Raw genomic sequence first — 23355 nt, forward strand, 5'->3', positions numbered from 1 at the left:
CTTCAGGCTCACGACTAGAGCGGGTGTTGCAGGTGGCGGGTGAACAAAGCGGGGCAGCCGGGCGCACCGATGCGTCCGGGCCGTCCGAGGCTTGGAGATGCTCACAAACGCCGATTCCGGCGGGAGGGTGAAGGTGCACAGCGAGCCTCCAGCGAGCGAGGTGACAGGGCAGCCCAACACAGCGTAGGGGGAGCGGCTCCGATCGAGCGAGGCTCTTCCCAAGGCGGGGGCGGCTAAGCAGTCCTGGTCACGGCTCAGGGAGGGACTGCGGCACGAGGGTCACAGCTCCGGCGAGGGAAAGGACACCACAGTCCAGCAGCAGGCGAGTGAAGATCAGGTAGAGCCCAATGGTCCTGGGGCTCAGTTCAGGGGGCAAGCTCAGTTCCAAGCCCTTGGAGATCGTTTTGGAAAAGCACAAGTCTTGAAAGTAGAATAAAGCAAAGTCTTCAGCAACAGTTTCTCTTCTCCCCTTTGGCAGCGAGGTCACCACTGCAGGCCAATCCCCCAGGATAGGGACAGTCTTCCTCCTACAGCTTTCCCGGTGCCTCCTCCTCAGGCAGAGATTCTTCTTGGTCAAAAGCGGATCTAGTTTCTTAGGAGCAGGGCTCCTCCATTTATACCACAAATCTTTTGTTCTCCCAGGCCAGGGGGGCCCTTGCCTAGTTCAGTCCGGTTTCTGAGCACTTTGTTTACGTGATGCAGGCTTCTTCTTTCAGAGTGCAGGGCAGAGTCATCAGACGCTCCACAGGGGGTGGAGCCAGCCTCGAGGTAGCGGAGCACTGGCCTATTCAGAACCTAGGAGCACTCCTCCCACCCATCTACCTGTCGATCGTCCTATTCATACCAGGCTACCTAGCCCTGCCCATCTGGGTTCCCCAGCACTGTCACTCACACCAGCCAGACATCAGATACACATCACGCAGAGGCGGCCGAAATGGTTAGGCAAGCAAAGGCCAACTTTCTAAAAGTGACATTTGCAAACCCGGAATATTAAAATAAACCTTGCGAAAAGATGTACCTTAGCATTCCGAGTTCAGGCATACTAAACTCGATCTCCTACCATGTTCCCTGGGTCGGTTAGGATCATAGGGTGTAATAATCCAGGCCGCCCATACTGGCCTATGAGAACAGGGTAGCCTTACAGTAGTGAACAACAAAATGGCGGTCGGTCACTACCAGGACATGCCACGCATCTAGGCTTGTCCTACCTCAGGCTCACAACGCACCCTGCCCGTGGGCCTACCAGAGGGGTGACTAACATGCAGCTAAGGGAAGGTTTCGGGGGACCGGCAAGTGTGGGCACTTGTCGGTCGGCGTGTCAGTACCAGACTGCACGCAGGTTCTGCTGTGGCAGACCTCAGGCATCTTTTACCGGCCGCTTCTGTGGGTGGCACAACCCGTGCTGCAAGCCCACCAGCGGTGTTTGCAATTACATGCCCTGGCGCTCCTGGCGCACTTTACTGGGGTCTGATAGTAAATCAAACAATCCAATCATGGAATCCAACCAACACATACAATTTACAAAAGGGAGCACTCGCACCGTGACACTGGTTGGCAGTGGCACAGCGCGCTGAGCGGCCAACACCATAAAATCACATGAGGCACAGCGACAAAAAGAGGAAGGGAGACTCACGCCAAGGTGCCAGGTCTAACAATGGTTTTTAAACTTTACTCACTTTTCACGGGCCCCCACTTAGTTTAGAAGTGCATCCCTGTCGTCAGGTGAATGCCTGCCCTCTACCAGAGTTTCTAGAGGGCGGGGACTGCCGATGAAGAAGCATGACACCTGGTGGTGTGTGAGGCCAGTCCTTCACTTTTTGTGAGATGTCCACACTCACAACTTAGTCTTAGAGCACCTTCGATCATTGTACTGGGAGCGGCCCTATTTGTGTTGAACATTTTAGGTTGGAGGCTGGTCTGCTCTTAGCACCCCGCACCTCTAGTTCCCTCCCCCAGGATTCCCCTGGGGTTAGCGTGATTTCACTCTCTATATCGCCTTTCACATAGGTCTGAATCAGGTGACTTCTGCCCGTGCCCTTGCTGACCTTTCGTATCTACGACCAAGGTGGGCCTTTCCCTGGTTGGGAAGTAACCAACCCTGTACCACGATTGGAGGGACCTTACCCAAAGACCAAACAGGACTGCTGCTCCACCCTCACCATGGGTGAGTACTAGGGCTGGGCGGAATTGGCGTAATGCCATTACGCAGAATTATGGAAAAAAAGTGTGGAAAACTAGCGCACGTCCTGAGGGTCCATGTGCCCGGGACAGGGGTCCCTCGTGCCCGGGCAGGCTCGCCGATCTCCCCGGCCTGGCTGGCTTGAGAAGCAGGGACTGGCTCTGGGGCCTGGGTTTCGGTCAGGGCCTGGGGTGTGGGAGCCCCCATCCTGCGACCTGCCAAATGTCCATCTGCCCGGGACAAGGGTCCCTGGTGCAGAGCCCCAGAGCCCTGCAAGGGCAGGCGGGAGCCCTACCACTATGGCTCAGTTCGGGGCGGGCAAATGAGCATCCTTTCGGTCCCGGCCATCTGGTCGCACCTTTCCCCTCGACCATCTCATCGCACACAATGCTTTCCAATGGGCGACCAGATGGCCGGGCTGCCCTGGAAGTCCCGATGGGGGCTCATTTGCATCCTGAATACCAGCCTGGGCTCCAGGAGGTCAGGCACGTCCAGGCCCAGGGTCTCCTGAGTCTTGTGGTGCGCACAGGTTCCCAGAAAGAGGGGTACCTTTCCTCCAGATTAGTAGGGGCAGGGTATGCCGGAACACTCCTCCCGGGCTGGCAGTTCTTTGCCGGGAACCAGATGGTCTATGCCCGGACAACACCTCTCCTCCGTCCGGGGGCTCCCTCCTCCGGCCCACGGTGTGGCGTGGCCGGGTCTGGTGGTGCAGTGGGCAAATGCATCCACTGTAGGGGCCTGTGTTCGACCTCATGGTCACAGGTTCTAATCCCAGCGGGTCCACTCAGCCTTTCATCCATCCGAGGTCGATAAAATGAGTATCATTGAGTTGGGTAACAATATACATCTGTTATTCAGCGCCTTGAGACTTTCGGGTGATATGTGCGCTATACAAAAGTACATGTTATGTTATGTTATGTTTTTATGTTTAAGTGCCTGGGAAGGGCTCCATGGGTCCTGGGCAGACCTCCCCAAGGTGTCTGGGCCCGAGAGCTCCAGTGGTCCTCCCCGTGCCTGAGGCCCAGCCGGGGTCCCCCCGGCCACCCGGGTCGCAGAGCCCCTGAGCCTTGCCTGGGCAGGCGGGAGCCCTACCGCGAAGCTCGGGTAGGCAGATGGGAGTCTTTTCGGTCACGGCCATCTGGTCGCACCTTCCCCCCTCAGCCATCTGGTCGCACGCAATGCTTTGTAATGGGGCGACCAGATGGCCGGGCTGCCCTGTAAGTCCCGATGAGGGCTCCTTTGCCTACCGGATACCAGCCAGGGCACCAGGAGGTCGGGCATATTCACGCCCAGGGTCCCCTGAGTCTCGTGGTGCGCATGGGTTCCCAGAAAGAGGGGTAGCTTTCTTCCAGGTTAGTAGGGACAGGGTATGCCGGAACACCCCTCCCGGGCTGGTGGTTCTTTGCCGGGGACCAGATGGGCTATGCCCGGACAACACCTCCCCACCCTCCGGGGCTCCCTCCGACTGGCCTACACCATGCCAAAGTGCCCGGGATGGGCCTCATCGGTGATAGGCAGTCCTCCACCGGGCATATGGGGTCCGAGAGCACCTGCAGGCCTCCCTGTGCCTGAGGCCCAGCCGGGGTCTCTGAGCCCATGGGCAGCGCATTCCCCAAGCCCTGCAAGGGCAGGCGGGAGCCCTACGGCGAAGGCTCGGGCGGGCAGATGGGCGTCCTTTCGGTCCTGGCCATCTGGTCACACCTTTTCATCCTCTGCCATCTGGTCACACGCTATGCTTTCCAATGGGGTGACCAGATGGCCAGGGCAACCAGATGGCCGGGCCGCCCTGGAAGTCCAGATGGGGGCTCATTCGCCTCCCTGATCCCAGCCAGGGCTCCAGAAGGCTCGGCACGTCCAGGCCTAGGGTCCCCAGAGTCTCTCTGTGTGCACGGGTTCCCAGAAAGAGAGGTAGCCTTCCTCCAGATTACTAGGGGAAGGGTATGCTGGGACACACCTCCTTTGCTGGCGGCTCTCAGCCAGGGACCAGATGGGGTTGGCCCGAACGACACCTCCCCACTCTTCGGGGCTCCCTCCGACCGGCCCACGCCATGGCAATGTGCCCCGGATGGGCTCCATTGGTGCCAGGTGTCCGGGGCCCGAGAGCACCTGCGGTCCTCCCCGTGTCTGAGGCCCAGCCGGGGTCTCTCAGCCCATGGGAAGTGCAACCCCCCGAGCCCCGCAGGGGCAGGCAGGAGCCCTACGGCAAAGGCCCAGGGCGGGCCGATGGGCGTCCTTTTGGTCCCGGCCATCTGGTCACACGCCATGCTTTCCAATGGGGCGACCAGATGGCCGGGGCGACCAGATGGTTGGACTGCCCTGGAAGTCCCGATGGGGGCTCACTCGCCTCCCTGATCCCAGCCAGGGCTCCAGGAGGTCAGGCACGTCCGGGCCTAGGGTCCCCTGAGTCTCTCGGTGCACACGGGTTCCCAGAAAGAGGGGTAGCCTTCCTCTGGATTACGAAGGACAGGGTACTCTGGGAACCCTCTTGGCCTGGCATTCCTCAGCCGGCAGCTGGACGGGCCAGGACGCCTCCCTAGCCCTGGGTCTGTCTGTCCCTGGGCCTGCCGCATGGCAGGCTGCCCCAGATGGGGTCCCGCGGACCTCCCCCTGCTCGGCTGGGTTAAGGGGCTCCCAGGGGCCCAATGAATGGGACCTCACCACCCCAGGCTCCGTCCTCGGTCCTGCCGTGTGGCAGGGTGCCCGGGATGGGGTCCCGCGGGCCTGGGGAGGCTTCCTCTTTGCCTCTTGGCCCAGGAGCCCCGGGTGGGTCCAGGGTCCCGCCAGGCCACTGGGTCAGGTGCTCCAGCTCTGGGCCCTGTCCTCCAGCCTGCCAGCCTGTCAAAGTCCCGGGATGGGGTTCCGTCGTGCCCGGGAAGCCTCTCGCTGCTCGGCTGGATTCAGCGGCTCCCAGAGGCCCCGTGGAAGGCAGCCTTCCCACCCCAGGCTCAGTCCTCAGTCCTGCCGCGTGGCAGGGTGCCCGGGACGGGGTCCGGCGGGCCCACGGAGGCTTCCCCTGCGCCGCTGGACCTGGGAGCCCCAGCTGGTTCCAGGGGCCCACTGGGCCCCGGGTTGGGTGCTCCGGCCTTGGGCCCTGTCCCCCGACCAGCTGCTCTGCCAAAGACCCAGGACGGGGTTCCGTTGTGCCTGGGGAGCCTCCCCATGCTTGGCTGGGTTCTGGAGCTCTGGACGAGGCCCCTGAGGGCCCCGGGAAGGGTGGCCTTCCCACCCTGGGATGTGTCCTTGGTCCTGCCGTGTGGCAGGGTGCCCGGGATGGGGTCCCGTGGATGCTTCCCCTGCGCCTCTGGGCCCAGGAGCCCCGGCTGGGTCCTGGGGCCCAGCGGGGCTCTAGCCCTGGGCCCCGGCCTGCCGCTCTGCCAAAGGCCCACTAGCCGGGCCCGCCCGCCGGGGTCCCCGAGGGGCCTGTGTACGCACCTGCCTCTCAGCCCCTTCCCGATGGTCCTTTTTTCTCCGAGTTTGCTCAGTCAGACATTTGTGAGTTCTGGCGATGCCGAGATGGGGGAAGACCGCACCCGGCCTGGCCGCCTGGGCCCCCAGGGGTCCGGGTACGCACCTACCTCTCAGCCATTTCCCGATGGTCCTTTTTCTCTGAGTTTGCTCAGTCAGGTGTCTGTGAGGTCTGGCGATGCAGAGATGGGGGAAGGCAGAACCAGGGCCTGCCCGCCGGAGCCCCTAGGGCCCCGGGTATGCACCTGCCTCTCAGCCCCTTCCTGATGGTCGTTTTTCTCCGAGCCTGCTTGCCCCGGGAGCAGTATAACCGTAGGGGAAGACCCAATATACCCTTGTGGGCTTGGGCAGGTTTAATTGTAAAAGTAATGTGCCAACAAGGGATTTTGTTTGGAGAAATTATATCTTTTTTTTACATTTTGGAAAATTGATTTGAAAATGAGTTCAGAACTGATACTCAACAACACATTATTTAACTGAATTGATCAAAATATGTAAAACACACACGGGGTATCTTTTTCGTGAAAAAATCACAAATCTTTTTATATATATAGTCAATAAAAAGGAGTACAGATAAACAATTGAATGTGCAATGTAACATGAAAAGAGAAAAAAATGAATGTTATCCACATTTCATGGAACAAAATATCCAATCCAAAAGAAAACACAGAGATCTATCTCATATTAGAAGAGCAATCAACTGTACATAGATGTTATGGATATGGATAAAGTAGTCGACGTTTCGGTCTGTGATGGCGTCAATCCGTCAGACCATCTTCAGGACAGTGGAGATTTCTAAAAAGGACTCCTGTACAAACATAGTATCAATTAATTACAACAACTTAAACATAGTTGTTCTCCTCTTACTAAAGAGAGAAAAAAGAGAGAGATAGCCCGTGTGTGAAGAGCAATCATTTTAAATTAATGTTGTGAAAAGACACCAAGATCCATTAATATTTACAGGATTAAAATTTCTGCATAGTTGAAGTGAAAGAGTGAAAGCATGCTTTTGATAATAGCTCACTAGAGTCTAACGTTATAATGCATTGCTTACTTATGACTCATAAAATTCAGTTTGAGTAGAGGCAATTTCATCCCCTCATTGAATGGATTACGCTGGTTCTATGAAATCAATAGAAAATCACAGCATAAAATAAACTCATATATTGAAAGATATGGTGGCTTATTTGTGAATCTCTTATCGAGACCTACCCGATCTTAGTTGGATGAAGATATTCCTTCCTGATATTTACGAAGGGATCATAGAACACTAAAAGGCAGCACTATGGGTGTGATACTCTTGTGCGTCAGAAAGGAGGAGACTATCCTTCCTGGATTAAGGTTCTTTAATGGGAACTCTGTGATGACACTGGAAAAACAACATAATATCAGTGTAAGTTGTCAGGAAAATCGATGTCGTAGTGTCAAAAGTATGGCAAAGCATTAACGTGAAAAAATCCGAGTAGTCGGACACTAACACAAAGGGGTCTAGGACAATAATTCCAAGCATGTCTAGTTATTTCTCTTTGTTGTTTGAGCATTCGCTCGAGGGGAATTGCTTTGCACAATATTTGTTTAGTAAGGACTTAAGCACGATGGACAAGGAACCTAGGTTCTATGGCAAAAAGTCGTCTATCATGCCACGATGTTTCTGATTTTGAACGAAACAGCGAAGTTATTTGGTAATTAATCGTAGTTACCCTCTACATATTCAGTTTGGTAGTGTTCGATTTTAACTGTTATCAAAGGGGAAGAGACTAGGGAAAAACACAGTTTGCCGAAGCGTTATTTAAATGAAAGCGGCCAATTGTGGGAAGGGAACACGTCGAGTGTTACTTACAATTCTGTCCGAGAAGCAACTAATTCAAAAACCGTCCGCAGGCAGGAACCCGAACAAAAGTTCAAGGTTCGCGGCGTTTATTTAAAGGGCATTGGCAGGCTATCAGCCAGCTGTTTTCAATTTGGAGGAGCGGTCAAAGCGCAAGTTTGCTGAAACGAAGCGGACATCTTGGAAAGTGCACTTTAAAAGTAAATTTACACGTTCAAAAGGGTAGTGTACTAACCGGAGGTTGAACACGTGACAATTTGTGACCCTAGTGTGGTAATCTCGTTACACCGCTAGTTACTATGGTTTCAGGTGTCGAGATCTTGTGTGCAGGGATATTTTCGAACTTGGCGGCCATGTTGGAACGGTAAAATACATAGACTTTCACATTTTATGTGTGTAATTAATGTCATGGCCAAATGAGATGGAATGAGATTATGGTTACATTCCAGTAGTCGATTAAATACTGTTTCATGAACTTTGTGAACAAATTAATTAGCTACTATAGTATGCCTACAAGTAGCTAGGATGTTATCTTTAGTTCGTGTCAGTACAGAAGACAGTTGCAGGATGTAAGTCAATAGAATCACAGTTAACACATCATATTGGTTTCACAGAAGACAGTTGCAGGATGTAAATCAATAGAATCACAGTTAACACATCATATTGGTTTCACTTGTTGGTACATATAACAATAGGAGTTTAAAGTTATCGTTATACAGTGCATTTACAAAAAGCATTACATCAAAAAAATCATAGAATTCCCTTATCGTAGTTTAGGTCAACTTTTAGCTACTTCAACAACATTTTTAACATCAATGCATGGCATGTAATACAATGTAATTTCATGGTACACATTTGGAAATACAATTTTACAAATCAAGATTTTATTTGATAGAGAAAGATGCATGTTCCAAAAATACAGTGAAAGACAGGTAATCTTTTAACTAGAAAAATTCGAAGTCAAGTAAGGCATGCCAAAGTATGCCATTCAGTCGATGTGTTTAAACCCTGTTTAATATTATCGGTTTTACAGATCCATTGATTTTCTTTGATCGTGAGTGTACGATCGACGTTGGACTGTCTGATCATGGGTCTCACCACTTCTATCACCCACCATAACATCTCTTTTTCTGTATGTCCCAGACGTGTATTGTATAATGATCAACAAGTGGGGCATTCTCAACTTTACATCTAATTCTAGACTGATGTTGTAAAATGCGACTTTTTGCCATTTGTGTTGTTTTGCCTATGTAATTCAGACCACACGGGCATTGGATACAATAGACAACATTTTTGGTGTTACAGTTAGAAAAAGATTTTGACAACACCTTTTGTCCATTTAGGTCAAATGATTTAAGATTAGTAGTACTTGAGCATGCTGCACAATTGCTGCACTTATAATGCCCAACCAAAGGTACAATTTGTTTCATGTTGTCAATTAAATGTTGTTGTGGCATTTTGTACGCATGGACTAACCGATCTTTAAGATTAGTACCTCTCTTAAACGAAAATAATGGTTCTTCTGACAATTCAGGGAGGGATGCTAGAAGGGTCCAGTGTTTTTTCACGATTTTTTTGATTTTATTTGTGGCGGTCCCAAAGGTGGTAACACATGCTAGCATAGATTCTGTCGTCTTATGTTTAACTTCTAGCAAAGCATTTCGATCATTGTACCACGCTCTCTTTAGAGATTTTTTGAGTAGCTTATTGGGGTACCCTCGGGAATGTAGTTTTTCTTTGAGTTTCTTTGCTTCAAAGAAGTAGTCCTCTCTTTTGGAACAGTTCCTCCGGAGACGGAGGAACTGTCCAAAGGGAAGACCATCCTTTAACGACTGTGGATGGTGACTCTCATATTTTAAAAGAGTATTACGTGCTGTTGGCTTAGTAAACAAGGTAGTATAGAGTGTGTTGTCTTCACCTACCTTAATCGAGATGTCAAGAAAGTTCATGCATTGATTGTCAGAATCAAGTGTGAATTGTAGATTCGGGTTTCTGGAGTTGATCCAGCTGTGAAATTCAACAAGAAGTTGTTTATTGCCCTTCCAGATTAGGAAGACATCATCTATGTATCGCAGCCAACATGTGATGTTGGATGCAAACGGATTGGACAAATCATAGATGTATCTCTGTTCAAAGTCTGAGACATAGATATTCGCTATGTCAGGGGCATAGACTGCCCCCATTGCGACACCTTTGAGTTGTTGATAGAACGTTTTCTCACAGAGAAAAAAAATTTCACATAATGAGATTCTGATACATTCAATAATAAATTCAGTGGGTACCGCATGCGGCCTGGGTCTATTATTGAGTAGATTTTCGATGATCTCAAGTACTTCTAGCTGGGGGATGTTTGTATATAAGCTCTCGATATCCATAGATACCAAGAGCTCACATGTTGGATCAAAACACTGTTTATCTACCACATTAATGACTGCTGTGGTGTCCCTAATGTATGTGATGGTTTCTGTTGCAAAGGGGCGAATGAAGAAATCAGCGTACTGAGCTAAGGGCTTCAGAATCGAATTACAGCCCGATACAATTGGTCTACCTGGAGGTGCTATGGCATTCTTGTGGATCTTTGGTAAGATGTAAATGACCGGAACAGTCGGAGATTTATTGATCAAGAATGTTGCCTCCCTTCCACTTAGCCAGCCACCTTCAAGTCCTATTTTGCTTAGTTCTGCGATGGATTTCTCTAGTCGGGGAGTGGGATTACTAGGTAAATTTTTATAGTGGGACTCTACCGAAAGTTGTTTGGTCATTTCGGTGTTGTATGCCTCAGTGTCCCATAGGACAATACCTCCACCCTTGTCAGCGGGTTTTATGATGGTATCTGACAGAGCCTGAAGATTTTTAAGGGCCACGTGTTCATCTTTGGTGAGGTTGTATTTCACATGAGCCGGTGTATTAAAGAGGTTGTCAATTTCTGTAATGATGGCATTCTCGAAAGTAACAATTTCTTTAGCTATCATTGAATTGGGGGGAAAAAAGGTGGAACGATTGTGTAGTCCAGTCGTGTCAGCGTTACGTGATATGTCCTTATTTGCAAAGAAATTTTTCAATCTAACGGAGCGAAAAAATTTGAACAGCTCCAGTTTAGTTTGAAAGAGGTTATTTCTATTTGTAGGTACAAAAGAAAGCCCTGCTGAGAGTACTGATATTTCTGCCTCTGAAAGTCGATGTTTAGAGGTTGAAGATTGGAATGGTTTGGATGGAATTTACCATTCGTAATATTGGTTCCGGGTCTGACGGAAACCTGGTGTATATTGGTTCCGAAACCAACCTCTCTTGGTCGCTCGTGATCTCCGTGGATGAGGCGACCCCCTCCGATCCTGCCCTAAAAAAGACTGTCGTGATGTTGAGGGTTGTTGATCATAAGTATGTCTGTAGGTGTTATCTGGTGCCTGATCACTATCGGTGTCAGAATTGGTATCAGAAAAAGTCACTTTCTTGCGTTGTTCATTTTTAGGACCTTGATTGGAACCTTGTGATTGATAGAAATCCTTATTGAGATAAGGATAAGTTCTTTCCTTATTGTATTTTCTGATGTCCTTCTGCAATTTGTCTGTTTTTTTATGGGAATTAAAGTCCTCGAAGTCTTTTATGGTTAAAGCAATCTTATCCAACAATGCTTTCGCATTGGTGATACTAGAGTCTGTATTGATCTTATTCTCCAGGCTTTCAATTTCTTTAGTGAGTGTCTTAATGTGCTTAATCGCTGTTTCTATGCTGAGCACCATCCAAGTGCGGGAGCATTTATTAGATGCAAAGCTGAAACCTATTTCGAAATCTTCATCATCGATGAAGATAATAGGTATGTTTTAATTTGGAGACCCGTTGGAATTATATTTGCATTAAGACAGTCGGTTAAGAACTTGGCGTGGAGTTCAGTACGCACCAATTTCTTTTTCAATCTTTCTAGATGATTAAGGTCAGTTTCACAGGGTGAGTATGTGGTGGGGCCTCGAGTGCCAAGTAACGAGGGGCCTGCAGCTATTTTCAACACATATTCATCTGTGTACGATAAGGTTTCAGCTTCAGACATGGATGAAGCTGAAAAAGATGTTATTTAAGAGTGATGGATCCTCGATCCCTATTCCAACTAACCACTTCGGAGAGTGACCCACAACAGACAGTTGTCTGCGCATAAAACAGTATAACCGTAGGGGAAGACCCAATATACCCTTGTGGGCTTGGGCAGGTTTAATTGTAAAAGTAATGTGCCAACAAGGGATTTTGTTTGGAGAAATATATCTTTTTTTTAAATTTTGGAAAATTGATTTGAAAATGAGTTCAGAACTGATACTCAACAACACATTATTTAACTGAATTGATCAAAATATGTAAAACACACACGGGGTATCTTTTTCGTGAAAAAATCACAAATCTTTTTATATATATAGTCAATAAAAAGGAGTACAGATAAACAATTGAATGTGCAATGTAACATGAAGAGAAAAAAATGAATGTTATCCACATTTCATGGAACAAAATATCCAATCCAAAAGAAAACACAGAGATCTATCTCATATTAGAAGAGCAATCAACTGTACATAGATGTTATGGATATGGATAAAGTAGTCGACGTTTCGGTCTGTGATGGCGTCAATCCGTCAGACCATCTTCAGGACAGTGGAGATTTCTAAAAAGGACTCCTGTGCAAACATAGTATCAATTAATTACAACAACTTAAACATAGTTGTTCTCCTCTTACTAAAGAGAGAAAAAAGAGAGAGATAGCCCGTGTGTGAAGAGCAATCATTTTAAATTAATGTTGTGAAAAGACACCAAGATCCATTAATATTTACAGCATTAAAATTTCTGCATAGTTGAAGTGAAAGAGTGAAAGCATGCTTTTGATAATAGCTCACTAGAGTCTAACGTTATAATGCATTGCTTACTTATGACTCATAAAATTCAGTTTGAGTAGAGGCAATTTCATCCCCTCATTGAATGGATTACGCTGGTTCTATGAAATCAATAGAAAATCACAGCATAAAATAAACTCATATATTGAAAGATATGGTGGCTTATTTGTGAATCTCTTATCGAGACCTACCCGATCTTAGTTGGATGAAGATATTCCTTCCTGATATTTACGTCCCTGCCCCGGGAGCAGGCAGGGACGTTAAGCCAGCATACCCCCTGCACAGGGCAGCCTGCCAGGGGATGCCCCAGCCGTACTCTGATCGATTGGGCACTCTCGGTCCATCAAGGGATTGACTGCTTGGCTAGCCTCGGCTGTTTTTCAAGCACGGAGCTTCCTCTCTGCATGGACAGTCCGACTCGACGGCCTGCCGCCTGGCGGGAGGCCCTTCACCCTACCCAGCAGAGCGAAGGCCGAGTGTCCCCAGCAGCTTGTGTCCCCCAGTGGTCTGACCCGAGTGGAAGGGGTCGGGTGGCGCCAGGCCTTTGAATGCTGCTGCCCAGCAGGTTCATGGGCCCCGTGCACCACGCTGTCACCGCTCTCCGCCCAGCAGATTTCCACAGCAGCTCGGAAGGACCGTTCCGAGGGGTGCCACCGCCAACAGGCTCCAGCACCCCTGCATCTCGCTCAGGCTGCGCCTCGGCCCACCTCTCCTTTCCAGGGGAGACGGCTGGGCCTGACAGTGCCCATGTGACCACACCTCTCCACCCCTCCAGTGGGCTCCTTCCCCCAGCAGGCTCCCAGAGGGAGGGATGCGTAAAGGTTGCCGGTCAGGGAGATGGGCACACGCCCCCCTGAACCTACCCCATCCGCAGGTGCGACTACCTGGTTGATCCTGCCAGTAGCATATGCTTGTCTCAAAGATTTAGCCATGCGCGTGTAAGTACACACTGCCGGTACAGTGAAACTGCGAATGGCTCACTAAATCAGTTATGGTTCCTTTGATCGCTCTATCTGTTACGTGGATAACTGTGGTAATTCTAGAGCTAATACATGCCGACGAGCGCTGACCTCCCAGGATGTGTGCATTTATCAGACCAAGACCAATCCAGGCACGCCCGGCCGCTTTGGTGACTCTAGATATCCTCAGGCCGATCGCACGTCCCCGTGACGGCGACGATACAATCGGATGTCTGCCCTATCAACTTTCGATGGTACTTTCAGTGCCTACCATGGTGACCACGGGTAACGGGGAAGCAGGGTTCGATTCCGGAGAGGGAGCCATAGAAATGGCTACCATACCCAAGGAAGGCAGCAGGAGCACAAATTACCCACTCCCAACTCAGGGAGGTAGTGATGAAAAATAACAATACAGGACTCTTTCGAGGCCCTGTAATTGGAATGAGTACAATTTAAATCCTTTAACGAGGATCCATTGGAGGGCAAGTCTGGTGCAAGCAGCTGTGGTAATTCCAGCTCCAATAGAGATCTTCTTTCTTTCTTAATACTTTCTAAAAGTGGCATTTTCAAACGCACAATTTAAAAACTATCTTTAGTAAAAGATGTGTTATTAAATTCTGTGTTCAGAGAGCCTAAACTTTATTTTTCCATCTTATCCCTTTGGGAAGATATGCTTGTAAAATGTTACAAAGCATTCCCCATTCTGTCCTATGGGGCAAGATAGCCTTTCAATAGTGAAAAAGGAAATTGGCAGTATTTCACTATCAGGACATGTTACACGACATGTTACACACATCAGTACATGTCCTACCTTTCACATACACTACACCTTGCCCAGGGGGGTACCCTGGGCCTATCATAAGAGTCTCCTATATGTAAGAAAAGGGAAGGCAACATGGCCGTTAGCAGACAGCACATAGGCACTGCAGTGGCAGGCCTGAGACATCTTTTTAGGGCTACTCATGTGGGTGGCACAATCAGTACTGCAAGCCCACTAGTAGTATTTGATTTACCAGTACCGGCACACCCAGTGCATTTTACTAGGGACTGACCAGTAAATCAAAATATGCCAATCAGGGAGAACCAATCATAATAACAATTTACACAGAGAGCATATGCACTTATGCACTGATTAGCAGTGGTAAAGTACCCAGAGTCCTAAAACCAAGAACAACAGATCAGGAAAAAAAATAGGGGGAAGAAGCAAAAAGTTTGGGGATAACCCTGCAAAAAGGGCCACATCCAATAGCCCTCAAGACCTGGCTGTTCAAATAAGCCTACAGGACCTGCAAGCGCCTGGATATCCTATTGGGCGATTAGCTGTGTTTTATAAATCCTGCTCGATTGAAGCCTTGATCACTGTGGAATTAACAGTTAGCCTTTCATAAACAAGTAAAGAGAAGCAACCAGTTTTTTTATAGCCTCTATCCAAGTATCGATGTCTTCAGGATGGTGAAACACTGACCTATCAATTGCTCCTTCTGTCCATTCAAGGACTGAGGATTTAACTTCGTATTCTTCCCACTGCGGTTCTTCGGTCACCAAATGGGCCCATACAGTTCAGTAGTATTATGTTTTTTATCATTTTTCCTTGGTGGGAGCCCAGTCGGAGAGGAGTATGGTACAGCGCTGTTGAATTTATCATGACAGTTTATTATAGTAGACTCTGGAACAGGAAAAGGGCTTTGCCAAGCTGCTAAGTGACAATGAGTCGGCTTTGTAAACAGGACACATCACTGGATGTGTTATCCCATCATCACACCCAGAAGTGACATCGTAGACCACCTCAATCTACGAATGCGGGCATAGAGTTGATAAAAGTGATACAATGTCTCTTGCCTTGTGTTGATGGTTAAAATTTGTATTGTGCTTATATACGTAACTGTTGGACCTGGCCCTTTTGGCAGGTTCACCCCTAAACTTTTTGCATTTATCCTGGCCTTTTCCCTATGTAGTGTTAGTAGTTTTAGGCCTCTAGGCACTTTAGCTCTGTGTCCCAGTGTAAAGTGCGTGTGCTCTGTGTGACATTTTGTGAGACTGGCCTGCCCTCCCATAGGAATGCATGGGGCATATGTGTGTCCATGGTAGTTTCTGATGTGAGAGGAGTGCAGGGTTGAGTTTGGTATGTGCAAACTCGTGAGAATAAATGCTGCGCAATGGTGTGCGCAGATTTATTGTGACTGGTGGAGAAGTGTCACTTCTAGAAGTTGGCATGTCTGTGTGCTGTGTGATGTGAATTGCCTGTCTGGCTTGTGATTGACAGGAGCTGGGAGGGCTGGGGAATTCCAGGAGCCAGAGTGAGTCTGCCCGGTGGTGAATGGAGAGATCTGCATGTAGATGGGAGGGAGGAGTTGCACCTGGGACCTGAATAGGGCTGGGCCTTCCCTTCACAATGCTGGCTCTACCTCCTGTGGTGCGTCTGATGTCCCTGGCCTGTCCTGTGAATAGAGAGGCAAGCTGAGCAAAACAAAGTGCTCCTGAACCAGTTGTATCTGGTTCTCCCCTTGCCCTACAGTTGCAGAACAAAGGGAAATGCTGTATAAAAGAAGGGGCTGTGACCCCATGAAAATGTTCTTGTTTTTGACTTGAAACTACCAGGGGCGTGCTGCTGCTGGGGTCCAGGGGAAGGCTTGCCTCCCTGGGCCCCGCAGTGCCCCTGGATACCTGGAGGACTTCTTTTGGGGGCCCTTCTGTCCTACATTGCCCACCCTGGATGCATTAAGGACTTTTTGTGACCATTTGCTCCCTTTCTTTATGCTCCCAGGACTTTGGCATCATCTAGCGCCTGGAAGCGCTATCCTTTCATTGTCCAGCTGAGGAGGAGTGTGGGCTGCGCAGCGCGATGCTGGTCGCCTCGTTGGAGGGAATCCCCACCGGAGGGATTCCCCCGTGAGGCTGGTCTCGCGGGTGCCCACCCTGCATTTATCGCCATTTCGTGGGTGGCCACCCCACATGGCCGCTTATTACTCATTCAGAGTGGCGGGAACCCACCCCGCTTATTGATCATCATTGCGGGTGCCCACCCCGCTTGGTATTTTGAATTTAGAGGGAGCCTACCCCTCATTGTCCGCTTCAGCCTTTCTTTTAAAACGGGAGCCCACTCCGCGTCTCACCGCCGCGGCCGAGGAGGAAGTCAGGCAGAGATTGCCTGTGACCTGGGCGGGGCCTCACTGGAGTCCGGAAGCCCCGCCCGCACTACCGAGGAGCAGTAGAAATACAGAGAGAAGGGAGGGCGGGAGCCTACCCCGCCCCCCCCCGAGCACCGCGGCAAAGTCCCGGGTCCCAGGAGGGGGCCCGGGTGAAGAGAAAGAGGTGGCAGGTCCGGTTGAAGTGCCTCAGGAGCCCCGGGGGACGAGCGAGACGTGCGGCGATGAAGAAAGCCCCGGTCCAAGAAGAGGGACCGAGGGAAGAGGAGACCGGAGGAGCGGAGTCTGCTGCCTTTACCCCCCAGAGCCGGTGAGTGAGGGCTGAAAGGGGGACCTGGCTGCATTTCGCTCCCGCCCCAACGGAGGGAGCATATCTTGTTTTACGTGCCAGTGCAGGCACCGTGTTTAGGTTTCTTGGGCGGCCCCGTCTGGCAGTGGGCCGCCCCAACAGGGGCATAATTATTTCCAGAGCCTACGTGGCTCCCATGTTTGGCCCCATAGTCTTAAGAGCCCCGTGTGGCTCCAACGCTGGGGGCATATTTACTTTAATGGGCCAGAGGAGCCCGCGTTCTTTCCCACGTTTGCCCGCACCCTTTTTAGAGCCTAGGTGGCTCCAACGTTTGGTACATTTGTTTTAAGGGCTACTGAAAGCCCATGCCGCATTTGAGTAGTTACAGCTGCGCAGCAATTAGTGCCAGCTGCACCGTTTAGGCCCCCAGAATATTGTTCTCAGCTGCCCAGCAAGTAGTGGGCAGCTGCAACGTTTAGGTTTTGCGCAGATTGCGCACCCTTGACTTTCGCTGCCTTTGCAGCGCGCCCTGACTCTTGGGACATAGGGCATTTGAACCCCCTTTTTGGATGGCCAGTTGGCCAGGGGAGATTGTTAGATTTATAGGGCGCCAGGCCCTACTGTGATTCTTGGGTGCTAGGAAATGTATTGTATGTAGAATGATTTAAGCACCTGTGTTGATACCTCTAAATGTGCGTTATGATTATGAGGTTGGTTCGCATATTATGGTTTATGCTAGTGAGAGTTATTCCCTAAAGTAGTTATACTTAGGAGGTTAGGGTCTAGTGTGTTTAGACTTGTGAGAGAGTTGCATAATGTGGTTATGTTGGTGAGGTCGGCGTACAATGAGTTTGGTGCCTAATGTGATACTGTGCATAATGTAGTTTATGTTACAGGCGGATGCTAAGAACAGTGATTCCCAGTGGTTGCAGGGTGTATGTTTATGATCTGCTGTACTTTTACTAAGTTCGCTTTGTGATGGTACTGACAGTGGTCCATGTGGCCCTGTCAGGTGTACATAATCCCTTGTAAATATTGCCCAGTGCCAGTTGGCACAGTGTATAATATGTGCATACTATTCTAATGTGTTATGATAATACAAAGGCTATTTTTATATAACCTTGTGTGGAGTTTCTTTTGTGGTGGGTCTGGGATGTTGTTGCTGTGTGCGTGCGCAAATGCTTTACACATTGCCTCCAGGATAAGCCTGACTGCTCGTGCCAAGCTACCAAGGGGATGAGCAGGGGTTATCTTTGAGATGTAACTTCCTTGCCCTGACTAGAGTGGTGGTTTCTGCCTGGCTTTGGCGCAAGCCTTAGCCAGCCAGAAATCCCATTTCTAACAGTAACCAAAAGACACACAAATGATAGACGGAATTCTGAATAATTCAAATATTCACCCCCAGTCAAGCGATCTGGGTTAAATCCATTGTTCTTTTGCTCACCATGCCACGCCAGTTAAGACTTAGCCATATTCAAATCATTGGCCCTGCTCCTCATGGGTACATTCCAGCTTGAACTTTCAAGTCAGGTCCTCCCTGGACCAGAAACAAGCATACTGGGACCGGTTTCGGGGTATCACCCCTCATCAGTCAGCTTGAATCCAGTGCACGGTGAGCCTGGGACCCACGTCTAGGCATACCCTTGGCCCTTTATATGGTTCCTACCCAGGGTGGGCTTTCCTATGGTACATTGGCTGTGCGGTGCCTTTCTAATAAATGCCTTGTCACTTTCTGTACATTCATACGGTTACTTCATTAAGAACACTTTAGCACATTCTCCAGGAACTCACCCAGAGTTCTGCAAAGCCATTCTTTACTTCATCACCTAACTCGCCATTGTCTCCGAACACTACATATTCATAGCAGATCTCAGCTTCCACATGGAAGACCGTAGCGACGTCAGCACTGCAACCTAATAGAAAGCATGAAAAACATCGGCCTCATCCAACTCGTCATCGACCCAACACACATTGTAGGGTACACCCTTGACTCCAGCCTCATCTCCAGCGAAACAATCAAGTACCGCCATGTCAGAGAACTCACCTGGACCAATCACTCCATTGTCCACTTCATCATCACAGGGCACAATACTACGGAACCAAAGCCAAACAACCCAGCGCAACTGGAAAACTGTCTCAGACGAGAACTGAAAGACTCTCCATGCTAACTGACTGGACACAGCTCCAGACCTTAAACAGGCCCTCAGGAACTTCACAGACTGGATCCCCGACTATGTCACCCCCACGGAGCTGACCAAGATCAGCGAATCGGCAAAGAGTGTCAACTTCTTTACCCCGGAATTTCAGACCTCTAAATGAGACTGTTGTTGGCTAGAAAGAAGATGGCGTACCAATAAGGAACCAGTGCACTACACCACCTTCAGGACAGCGATCAACCACTACCACCTCCTCCTTAAAAAAGTAAAGAAGAATGCTTTCACATGCTGCATAGAGATCAGGTCAAACCACAGCAATGAGCTCTTCACCATCGTTATGGAATTCAGCAACCCTGCAGCCACCGAGAATATCATAACTCCCTCCTAGGATCTGTGCTACACGCTTGCTGACTACTTTCATTAGAAGATCGCAGTCATCTACAGGGACTTTGAACCTCAGCCCTCTGCCAGGGACAGCCTCGGCCTCCTCACACCCACTGACACTAACTCGACCTCCAGCCCGCTTCCTGGGCTATCCTCATTGCACAAGACACCACCTCTATAATGAACTCCATGCACTCTGGGGTACCCACTGATCCATGCCCCCACCATATCTTTAACCTCAGGAGCAAGGTGATCAGATTAGAGCTCACAAACCCACATATCAGATCGATCACCATGGCCTCCTTCGCGGAAGAGTGGTAACACGTAGAAGTGAAACCCCTCCTACAAAAACCTTCAGCAGACCTAGAACAGCTGAAGAACTGCCGACTGATACCCCTGCTCTCGTTCCTGGCCATAGTCTTCGAGAGGACAATCAACAATAAGCTGACCAGACACCTGGAGCACAATAACCTCCTGGACTCCTCCCAGTCAGGCTTCCGTGCCAATCAAAGCACAGAGACTGCCCTGATAGCAGCCACAGAGGATATCAGAGCCCTCCTGGACCTCAGTCAGAATATAGCCCCCATCCTCCTTGACCTCTCGGCTACCTTCGACATGGTCTCCCACCAGATCCTGATCGATAAGCTCCACCACATCGGAATCCAAGGAAATGACCTCAAATGGATCGCCTCCTACCTCACCAGAAAAACTCTGAAAATCAGACTCCCACCTTACTCCTGAGCTCAAGGACATCATCTGTGGTGCCCCACAAGGATCCTCCATCATCCCCACCTTCTTCTACACTTACATGATACCCCTAGCCAACAATATTAGATCGCACGGGCTGAAAGTAATCTTCTACACCCACCTCACCAACTCCAGAGACAACTTACATAGGTGCACGGCCAACATCACCGACTGGATGAAGAACAACTGCCTAAAACTGAACACAGACAAGACAGAATTCCTCATCTTCAGTAACCACGCATGTCCTTGGAGCGAAGCATGGTGGTCAGCAGAACCTGGCTTCTTCCCCTCCCTTACAGACCATGCCCATGACTCACAATGCACATGCGCTGTAAGACCTTTAGAACTTGCAGCTACCCATCAGCACCAGACAAATGATCACCCAAGCCCTGGTGACCAACTGGCTTGGCTATCTAAACACTCTGTATGAAGGAATCAACACTAACCTCCAGAGACAACTGAAGACAATGCAGAACTCAGCAGCAAGGCTAATCCTCAACCTCCTGAAGCAGATCCACATCACTCCCCACCTCAGTAAACTCTACCGGCTCCCAGTCCAGAAAAGAGGCAAGATACTGACCCATGCTTATAAGGCACTCCACAACGAAGGATCGTCCTACAGCAGCCAAAGTTTATTCTTTAACCAGCCCACCAGACACCTGCATTCCGCCTCCCTCTTGCTCGCTCACACTCCCAGAGTCTGACAAACCAGGCACGGAGGCTGCTCTTTCTCCCACCTGGCTGCAAAGACCTGGGATGAACTTCCCCTGCACTGGAGATCCGACACATCAATGAGTCTGGAAAGAACTCAAGATCTGGCTGTTCAACTGATCAGCCTCTCCAGAAAGCAACTCCTCCCCCAGCGGCCTGAGAATCTCACGGATGATTTGCTGCACTTAATAAATACCCATTGATTGATTTGAGTCCGTACATTCATATAGGTTTTTCCCAGTGGGGACTTTGATGTTGTTTAACTCTCCCTTACTAACAAATGCCTTGCTACAATCAGTGCAGTCTTCAGGGTGGACTTTTGATGTTGCGTTAGCTCTCCATTTATGAATTCATGGTCACATTCAATATATTTATAGAGTTTCTCTCCTGTGTGAACATTCTGATATATTACATTTTGTTTTGTAATTGATCCCTTGCCACATTCTATTTATTATTAGGGTTTCTCCCTAGTGTGGATTTGTTGATGCTGCATCAGCTTATTCTTCCTTGGAAGACTTTATTACACTCTGTACATACATTAGATTGTAGATTTTCAGACATCGCTTCAGTTGTCCATTTATTATGAATGCTTTGTGATATTCAATACATGCATTTTCTCTCCTGTGTGAACTTCCTGATTTTGTATTCAATGTTGCTTTGTGATGAATGCCTTGTCACATTTTGTAAATTCATGTGGTTTCTCCCCACTGTGGATCTGATATGGTTTTAAATCTCCCTTTACAATAAATAGCTTGTCACATTCAGTGCAGTTGAATGGTCTCTTTCTATTTGGTATAAATGTTTTGTCACATTTTGTACACTGATATAGTTTCTCTCATGTGGGAACTTTCTGGTGAATTTTTAAACTTTGCTTTGTAATAACTGCTAAGTCACATTCGGTACAGCCCTATCGTTTCTCACCAGTGTGGAATTTGATGTACTATTATGTACATTCATAGGGTTTCTCCCCTGTGTGGACTATATGATGTTGCATAAGAAGTGACTTTCTAATAAATGCCTTCTCACATTCAGTGCAGTTGAATGGTTTCTCTCCAATGTGGATTTTCTAATGTCGCTTCAGCTCTCCATTTGTCATAAATGCTTTGTCACATTCAGTGCATTCATACGGTACCCCCCCCCCCCCCAGTGTGGACCTTTTGATGTTGCTTTAGCTGTCTATATTTTATAAATGCATTGCCACATTTTGTACTTGTTCTGGGTGGTGGTATTTTTAATAGGTAATAGGCGCTTATGGTTTATTCACCTGTTTATCTAGTGGGAATATTATTCACGGTGCTAAAGGGTTGGGGAGAACAACCAGCCTCCCTAAATTCTTGTAGCAAAGCAACAAAACAATCATCAAAATGTATACCCAAGCACACGCAGAGTATCAGTCAGTATAAATGCAAGGTCATTTACGGCATGAAACAAAATAAGTTAGTCTTTTGCTTCTTACTTTGTGGTTTCTTTTCTTTAATATTCCTCTTTTAACAGTAGTTCATCAAGCCAACACGTGTTTCGTCGCCTCCGTAAGATAGTACATGCGACTTGTTCACGGCTGAATACTGTTCTCAATAGTGGTATAAAGTGTGACGATAATTCCAGGTCACACTATCCTGTGACGCAAGGAGGTGCCCTGTTGAGGGTTTGGCACGTTGTTCAGTGAGAGTTCAGATTCCAAGCTTATTTCGTTATAATCTTCTTGTTACTTTATCGTAGATCTTGACTGGGGGGTGTATTGCTACCTCCTCGCGCCGGACTCCATATACGAGTCTGCACATTTTGTACGTTTATATGGTTTCTCCCCAGTGTGGATATTTTGATGTCGCTTCAGCTCTCCATTTCTTATAAATGATTTGTCACATTCTGTACATTGATATGGTCTCTCTCCAGTGTGGACTTTTTGATGTCGCTTCAGCTCTCCATTTGTTATAAATGCTTTGTCACATTCTGTACATTGATATGGTCTCTCTCCAGTGTAGACTTTTTGATGTCGCTTCAGATCTCGATTGGTTATAAATGCTTTGGCACATTCTGTACATTGATATGATCTCTCTCCAGTGTGGACTTTTTGATGTTGCTTCAGCTGTACATTTGTTGTGAATGCTTTGTCACATTCTGTACATTGATGTGGTTTCTCCCCAGTGTGGACTCTCTGATGTTCCATTAGAGTTGACTTTCTAATGAATGCTTTGTCACATTCTGTACATTGGTATGGTTTCTCCCCAATGTGGATTTTCTGATGTTGATTTAGCTGTCCAATTGTTATAAATGCCTTGTCACATTCTGTACATTGATATGGTTTCTCCCCAGTGTGGACTGCCTGATGGTTTTTTAGGTCTCTACTGAAACTAAATGCCTTGTCACATTCTGTACATTTATATGGTTTCTCCCCAGTGTGGATTTTCTGATGTTGTGTTAGCACTCCATTTGTTATAAATGCCTTGTCACATTCTGTACATTGATATGGTTTCTCCCCAGTGTGGACTGCCTGATGTTTCATTAGATGCGACTTTCTAATATATGCCATGTCACATTCTGTACATTGGTGTGGTTTCTCCCCAGTGTGGATATTTTGATGTCGCTTCAACTCTCCATTTCTTATAAATGATTTGTCACATTC

The 23355-nt window shown here is 48.5% G+C and overlaps 2 protein-coding genes across 4 annotated transcripts in view; both read right to left on the bottom strand.

The window, feature by feature from the left end:
- The window catches only part of LOC146822438 (uncharacterized), a 29111-nt gene extending 15482 nt beyond the window's left edge, over window positions 1-13629 (bottom strand). The window contains exons 1-2 of one of the 3 annotated variants that reach the window (XR_014963305.1): window positions 6857-13627; window positions 6158-6766 (exon numbers count right to left, since the gene is read on the bottom strand). Coding sequence is in view for 1 of the 3 variants with exons in the window: in XM_085613544.1 (XP_085469670.1) it covers window positions 9395-10444 (1050 nt within the window). In the remaining 2 variants the exon portion in view is untranslated. Of the gene's footprint in view, window positions 1-6157; window positions 6767-6856 lie in introns of those variants that run through there. The other 2 variants (XR_014963304.1, XM_085613544.1) reach the window with 2 other exon arrangements.
- A 7665-nt stretch (window positions 13630-21294) lies between these two features.
- The window catches only part of LOC146822439 (uncharacterized), a 486581-nt gene continuing 484520 nt past the window's right edge, over window positions 21295-23355 (bottom strand). Inside the window, exon 5 of the mRNA XM_085613550.1 lies at window positions 21295-23346. Within this exon, the coding sequence (XP_085469676.1) occupies window positions 22474-23346 (873 nt within the window). The 3' untranslated portion in view covers window positions 21295-22473. The remainder of the gene's footprint in view (window positions 23347-23355) is intronic.

This window comes from Triturus cristatus, chromosome 6, assembly GCF_964204655.1.
Source record: "Triturus cristatus chromosome 6, aTriCri1.1, whole genome shotgun sequence".
Lineage (NCBI taxonomy): Eukaryota > Metazoa > Chordata > Amphibia > Caudata > Salamandridae > Triturus > Triturus cristatus.